This window comes from Notamacropus eugenii, chromosome 4 (assembly GCF_028372415.1).
Source record: "Notamacropus eugenii isolate mMacEug1 chromosome 4, mMacEug1.pri_v2, whole genome shotgun sequence".
NCBI classification, from domain to species: Eukaryota; Metazoa; Chordata; class Mammalia; order Diprotodontia; family Macropodidae; genus Notamacropus; species Notamacropus eugenii.
Genome location: NC_092875.1, coordinates 6,866,879 through 6,874,490, shown reverse-complemented (window position 1 = coordinate 6,874,490; position 7,612 = coordinate 6,866,879). Strand labels below are relative to the sequence as shown.

Below are 7,612 nucleotides of genomic sequence, written 5' to 3'. Positions count from 1 at the left end.
GCCCCCTTGGCGAGCCCTGGTTTGCAGCCACCTCTCAGCTTCTACCTCCCGGGGGGGGGGGGCTTGAGTTATGGGGGCACCCCATTCCCCTCGCGACCCGCCAAAGAGACTCTCTCACTGACCCCGTCACCTGTGGGTGGAGGGATTTGTGGCCGCTGGAGATCCCGTCCCTGAAGCCTGCTCGGATCTGTATCTCTCGGTGCCACGGCTGCTGCCGCAGCAGGTCTGGGCTGCGCTCCGTGTCTGCAGCGCGACGGACCTTTTGCGAGAGGTTTGCAGGTCCCTCTGTGGGTGGAGAGACCCACGTGGCAGCTGGAGATCCCATCCCTGAAGCCCGTTCGGATCTTTTCCTCTCGGTGCCGTGGCTGCGGCAGGGCTGCACTCAGCTCCCAGTCCTGGCACACAGTCCGCAGCAAGAAGGACCCCCTGCGAGAGGTTTGCAGGTCTCTCCGGAACAGAAATCTCCCTCGCTCCAATGTTCCGTGGCCTCTGGGTGCAGAATTCGCCGTGAGTTACTTCCCTGTAGCCATTCTATGTGTTGTGGGTTCGGAGCTATGTGTATGTGCGTCTTTCTACTACGCCATCTTGGCTCCCCCTACAACAAAATATTTTTTAAAAAGTTTCTGCTCTCTGAAGATGGCAGAATAGGTCAGAAAATCCCAGGCTCTCTAGATGTACTCAAGAAGTGAGATAATAATTGTAGGCTCAGAGGGAACATAGAGAACCAAAAAAAAATAATAATAGGCTAAGAAATGTGGTCCTCCTGGGACAATCAGGGAAGACATGAAGAAATATCCTAGAAAAAATTTCATTCCTCTGGTGACGTCTGGTTAAACAACCAGCAGCAAGCCCTGACATTAGCTGGGTGGGGAGACTGCCTCAGCCCCAGCCACAGGAACTTTTCCCCCTGGAACATTTAGGGGAGTAGAGTGTCTGTTCCAGAGAAGAAGGAGGGAACATCTGTTGACAAGGAATGCCAGACCATGCTGTGATTGGAGACATGTCTGGTTATAAGGAATCAGCAGATGCTGTGAGTGTAAAAGCAGTGGGGCAGGGACTCAGATAGCTCTCGGCACGTACAGGACTCTGCAGGTCTTGGTTTTGGCTCCAGGACAGAGGGGAAAACTGAAGGAGGAGCTGAGGCCAGAGGCACCATCCCCCATCCACTAGGAATAGAGCTGATTACAAAAACATATCTAGTACAGAGTGAAAAACAAAGGAGAACATTCAACTATAGAGAATTACTATGGGGAAAGAAAAGACTGGGGTTCATGTATTGAAGGAAATAAAAATCATTGTACCCAATGTCAAAAGGTCACCTGCCCAAATAGAATTCAAAGCAGAACTTTAAAAAAACTTCAAAATTCAAAAGAGAGAGACCAAGATAAACTAAAAAAAATCAAACAAATCAAGAATGCTCTAAGAGAAACAAGATTATGAAAAGAAAGCCAATCAATTAGAAAAGGAGATGCCGAATATTAAAGAACAAAATGAGTCTTTGAAAATTATAAGTGAATCAGGAGAAGCTAATGAAATTATGATACATATATAATGAAACAAAATATAAAGAATGAAAAAATGGAAGAGAATAAGGAACATTTCACAAGAAAAACAATGGATCTGGAGAGCAGACCAAGGAGAGAAAACATAACAATAATTGGACTACAAGAAAGCTGTGATATCAAGATGAATCTTGATAGTAATATAAAAATAACAAAGGAAAATTTCCCTGAGTCGTTGGAACAAGAGGGGAAAGTAGAAATAGAAAAAAAAAGTCTACCAATAACCATCGAAAAGCTGGTGATTGGAAAAATGTGAAAAACCCATAAAAATATTACAGTAAAATTCTGAAACCCCAGCTCAAGTATGAAATATTATGAGCAGTAATTAAACAAAAAATTCAATAATTTTGCCACAATTATAATCACATGAGACCTACTAGTGGTGTCACTAACACACCACACGTCTTGGAGCCCAATATATATTGAAGAGAAAATGAACTGAGATTGTAGCTGAAAATATCCTACCATCAATGCTGAGTAGAATCCTGATTGAAAGAAAAAATGGACATTTAATGAAATGTCAGACTTTCCAGACTTTGTTAAAAAAGAAAACAGACCTGAACTTAAGAGAAGATTTGCCATACAAGAGCCAAGAGAGATACAAGATACATAGCAAACACTAATTACAAGGGACTTAATAAGGACAGACAGCTCATCTTTTATGTACATAAAGTGTATGTCTAAGATTGTCATTAGTAATTGGGTAGATAGATGGAAAGATTGGCGGTAGATGTGAGCATGATATGAGTTCAAAAAGTAAACCCTTGAGGAACACCTAAAAAGAATAATTATCTCATACAAAAGAAGTTCAAAAGGAAGATCCAACACAGAGGATTTAGATGGGGGAGGAAAGCTGGTAGTCCTGGAAACCTAGTTTCATTGGGAATAGGTTCAAGAGGGAACAATACATATGATATATATCTGAAAGAGTATAAAAGTCTTCTAAATCAGAAAGAAATGAAATGCTAAAGGGATGGAGGGATCCCTTTCTCATGTTTTTCTTTTTCTTTTGTTATTGTGAACATAGTTATCACTCTTCCATGCGAGAGAGTAGTAATCAGCCTCATCCTCAGTCATGAGCCTGAGTCCTTGAGCCCCTCCCTCTTTCCACAAATGGAATTCGAGAATTGGGCAGGGATCCCCAAGGACTAGTCTCTAGAATCCTAGGTCAACAGGAGAGACCTTCAAAATTGCTGCAAATACCAGGATACAAAGCAGTTCTCCATACCGACATCAATAGATACATACTGGCTGAAGTGTAAGACCCAGAGGTGGCTGAGGGAACACATAGAAAGCCATAGAACCTGGAAGGTAGGGAAAGAAGAGGCAGAGTGGTCTATTTCCCAAGATGATCCTGACCCTCCAAATGCAACAGGATCCACTAGGGGTTCTTGAAAGGGGCTGAATTGGTGCTGTGGAACACTCAGAGACTGGTAAAATAGCATACATCTAGGTCTTCCACCGCATCTCATGACACTGACAGTCATCCTGACTTTTGTCCTTCCACTGGAAAAGAGTGAGACAACTCTGTGCACCTGTGCCTAACTTACATCCTATTTTCCTGCAAGTCAAGGCATCACCCATGATGTCTCTGAGCGTCTTAGAAACTAGGACAGCATCTGTAGTGGTAATTTAAATGGGAAGGTCTTTCCTATTCAGTAATAGGCTCATGTGACCTGCATAAATCACATGGAAGTCTAAGTCACAAGTGGTGGGAGGAGCTTGCTGAACTGGTAGAACAGGAAGGGTGGAGCAGAGCTGGGAGCAGGTTGGTGAGAGCAGTTAGAGCAGAGGAGAGAGGACACAGGCAGGTACAGATAGTCTTCTGAGCATTTTCTTGTGGGAAGGCTGTGGTGGTGGGTGTGTGTATCAGGACTTGGGAATGGCTTTGTTCTCTACAATGCTAATGTGTACTGACTTCTTGGTTCTTATGATGGATTTGGCTTCCTGTTTTGGAATAAATACTTTTCTTTTTCTTCTGTGTGGAGAGTCTGTTATACTTTGTGATTCAGAACTTCACCATCATGTTCATAGTCACCACCAGCGCGGTGAATATTGCCTTGGCGATAAAGAATTTCCCAAGGGCATCATATCCCTTCCAATTAAAAGGAAGAGATTGGTTTACTTTTGTTACTGTAGGTTCACCATCTGGCACTTAGGAGAAGTCCTTAAAAATGGCTATTATTTGTTGTCCTTATTCTTTGGAATATTTTTGTAGCTTAAGAGTCAGGCAGTATGTATTCATCAAGAGCGGCTTACTCTCTGCTTAGTTTTGTAGATTCTTAACTCTCAATGGACAATTTTGTGTTCCAACGTTTTCAGGCCAAAGGTCTTTATTGGGGGCAGATAAAACAGAAGCCAAAGAATCTTTCAGCAGATCAGCCTTCTATTTGTCTGAGGCTCCTCACTTCCACCCACCCGACCACCATCAGTACACATCCTCTGCCTTCAGAGCACTCATTCTTTCCTCCAAAACTGACAGAAACTACACCCTCTCCATTGTCTGGAACATTCCTCATTAGTCTCAGCTGTGTCTGGGATTCCTGGTCTCAGTGAAATTGCCCTCCCAGAACTGACCCTTCCTTCTATGTCTTTCTTGTGGCCAGGGAATTTCCCAGACCCTCTTGTAGAGATTCCAGGAATGATCTTGGACTATGTACCTTCGTGGGGGAAAGGGTTGTTTTGAGGATTCTGTAACCTTTTGGGGGGAATTTTTATTTTCCTTCACTGAATTCTACTATTGAGGACTTACATTCATTCCTCCTACCATTTAGATTAACTGAAACATGTCTTCCATTAATATAAGCCTCATCTGACTTAAATATGATGCATGGAATCATAGTTTTAAGAGAGGACTATTTGACATCCCTCAGTAAGAGGCCAAGAAAGATTTTCAGCTTCCCAAAGACATTTCACTATTTGTGGAAAAGATTCCACTACCTAACCATATGAGTAAGGATTTCCTTAACCTAGATTCTTGGTTGTCTTTGGGTTACGTCACCTGCTTTTCCCCTATTAATCTAATGCAACGTCTTTAAAATGAAAGCTTTCAGTTCTGTGAAGGTAGGATCCTGCAAATTCAATGTTTAAATCTGTAAATTTCTCCAAGGAGTTTATGGAACTCGGGACAGGCTGACTCTTTAGGAAACCATCAGTGAATCAGTAACCTTGACCAAGCAGCTACTATGTTCTATTTTCTGGGCCAGGTACTAGAGATACTCAGATGGGTCTCTCTTTCAATCCCTGCCTAAGAGCACCCCTGTTTCTCCAGCCCTAGTGTCCCTTATTCTACCCTTGGTAATCCCAAATTTCTTTAGTGAGGCTCAAACTTGAGATCACCAAGTTCAGTATAGACCAGAGCTTCATTCACAGAATGTCTCATACAGTAATTAGTCATCATTTATTAAATTCTAATTTTTAAGGAATTATTTTCTTCAGCAAGCTTTTGTACTTCCTTTCCCCTTTTGTCAGTCCTATGGTTTTTTTTGGAATTCTTTTGCTCTGCACATTTTTGTGTATCTTCTGCCATGCAATGGACTCTTTTACTTACTATTTTTTTCTACTACTCTCCTTTATTTCCCCAGTATTTCTTCTAGTTCTCTAATTTGTTAAATCTATTCTAAGCTCTTCTAGGAATTCCTGTTGGACCTGAGACCAAATTAGATTTTTCCTTGAAGCCTTGCATATTGCCCTTTTGATGCTATTGTCCTCACCTAAGTTGATGCCTTGACGCTTCCTATTACAAGAATCTCTTTCTATACTCAAGGTTTTTTGTTTGTTTGCTCATATATTCTGCCTTTTTTGGGACATGGTGTTTTTAAAGGAGAGCTAGGCTCTGATTGTGCACTGCTCTAAGCTTTTAGTGTTGGGGTTTTGGGTCTTGCTGCTGTCCTTCCCTGGCAATCTGGGCTAAGCTGCCTGCTATCTCTGGAGGGCAGAATTCCCTGGTGGTTTGGCAGTGGGATGTCCCTGTGGGTCTGACCTGGGACTGGGCTTAGCTATTTACCTGCAAGGGTTGCACTGGAAACACAGGCTTATTTGTCCAGTCCCACTTCACTCCTGGTGATCACTGGGGTCAAGGCCTCCCTGGTGGCTTCTGGTAAGGGTAGGCTCATTGGGGTGTGGCCTTGTGAGCTGCACAGATTGCTCCCTTTACTGGGAGACTGCTGAATTGCAGGAGGGTGAATTGCCCCAGACTTGCAGCCTTACTTGCAGGCCTCCTGCTGTGGACGCTGCTGGTTCTGCTCTTAGACCCTCTTCTCCTACCAGCCCAGTGTGATAAACCTTTTCTGCCTGGCTGCTAAGCTGCTTCCCTGCTCCTAGATCAGACTGAGTCAGTTTTTTTACTTCTTTTGGAGGGAACTTGGGGAGGACTTCAGAGGGTTCCTCTTCTCCAACCTGGCACCAAAATAGCCTCCAAAGCTTGGAAGAGGCCAAAAGAGCCCTTCAGGGGGGCAGCACAACTCAAAGGATGAGAGGGAAGCATGTGGAGGCAGGGAAAGAGGAAGCAGGTGAGGGTCTGAGGAACGGGAGACTTAGAGGGAGAGGGTCATTGGGGAAGGGTTTCCCAGGGAGAAGAGCAGGGAGGGAGAAGGGGAGGAAGGGGCCAGAAAGTGAAGTTGTTTCTGTCCTGTGCTCACCAAGCACCTCTCTCGAGCCTAGAGGTGAAGGCACAGGGGGAGAAGGCCTGGTAGGGTTTTTGTCTCACTTCCCCCTCAGTCTGTGTCACTGTGTTTAACACTACTACTCCACTGCCCACAGTAATAATCAGCCTCATCCTCAGCCTGCAGCCCAGAGATGGTCAGGGTGGCTGTGTTCCCTGACTTGGCACCAGAGAACCTGTCAGGGATCCCCGAGGGCCTTCTGTTAACATTATATATCACCAGCTTAGGGGCCTGACCAGGTTTCTGCTGGAGCCAGTTTACATAATTGCCAAGAGTTCCATCCCCAGCACAGGAGATGGAGGCTGTCTCTCCCAGGCTTTTGGACAATGACGGAGGCTGAGTCAGCACTAAGGAGGCCCCAGAACCTGCAAGGCAAGGAAAGAAGAAATTGGTCACAGGCAGGGGTCTCTTTCCCTCAAGGGGATACTGACCCCTGAAGCAGCTTGAGGATGAGCTCCAGTCAGTAGTATTCCTGACCTCAGACACTGTGGGGCCTGAGTCAGAGGGAGGAGTCCCTGGGCAACCTCACCTGTGTAGACGGTCAGGAGGGAGAACAGCAGAGAAATCCAAGCCATGGTTAAGAGCCTCTTTGTCCTAAGGATCCCCAGATGGGGCTGGGCTCCCCCAGGGCTCACTTAAGACCAGCCCTGCTGGGAGGAGGCCCCCACATGCAAATCTGCTCCTGCTCTGGACACCTGAAAGAGGGGCCTCAGGTGGTGACTGACTGACTCTGTGGGTTCCTGAGGCAGAGGGGGCAGGTCCTTTCTCTGGCAGGGGAGGGTAATAAAAGCCCCTGAGGTAATTTCCTCCTCTGAGATTCTGGGATTCTTGGAGTCAGGTTCCTTCCTACTCAGGACTATGTATGATGCTGCAGGACCTTGTCACTGTAACTGAACTGTTTTGTCCTCCTACACCTTCCCTGTACCCTGGAGCCTTCTCCCCATGGACCCGCCCCCATGCTGCCCCTTCCCCCATTGGTGAGTTCCCCCAGGCACTGCTTGGGGACAGCCAGACTTCCTCCCCTCCAGATGTGGTTGGGACTCTGGAGGATTCAGGAGCATAGGGAGTGGGGTCTTCTCTCCCCCATGACTGTGGTCTCCTTTCAGTAGGTGTTTTCCAATTAGGATGTGAGCTCCATCAAGACAGGGACTCTATTTATCTGCACTGGAATCCCTAGCCCTAAGCACAGGACCTGACACAGGAAGAGATTAAGAAATACCTGTTGCCTTGCCTGGCCTCTAATCCAGAGCTGCCTCATGACCATCCAAAGGAAGAGTTGTAACAGTGAGTGGGCCCAGTTTCTGCCCCTATGTCTCTGGGACTTCTGCTGCTCAGGCCTCCCAAGAGGTGGAAGGAAGTCAGGCACTTCCTCACTCTGGGACCCAC

At 45.8% G+C, this 7,612-nt stretch overlaps 1 gene segment (V, D, J or C); it reads right to left on the bottom strand.

Moving 5' to 3' along the window:
• Positions 1-6,262: 6,262 nt before the first annotated feature.
• LOC140498868 (immunoglobulin lambda variable 3-25-like) lies at positions 6,263-6,846 on the bottom strand. The segment is given in 2 exon segments: positions 6,263-6,591; positions 6,756-6,846. Coding segments are annotated over 2 exon segments (360 nt in total).
• Positions 6,847-7,612: the final 766 nt, after the last annotated feature.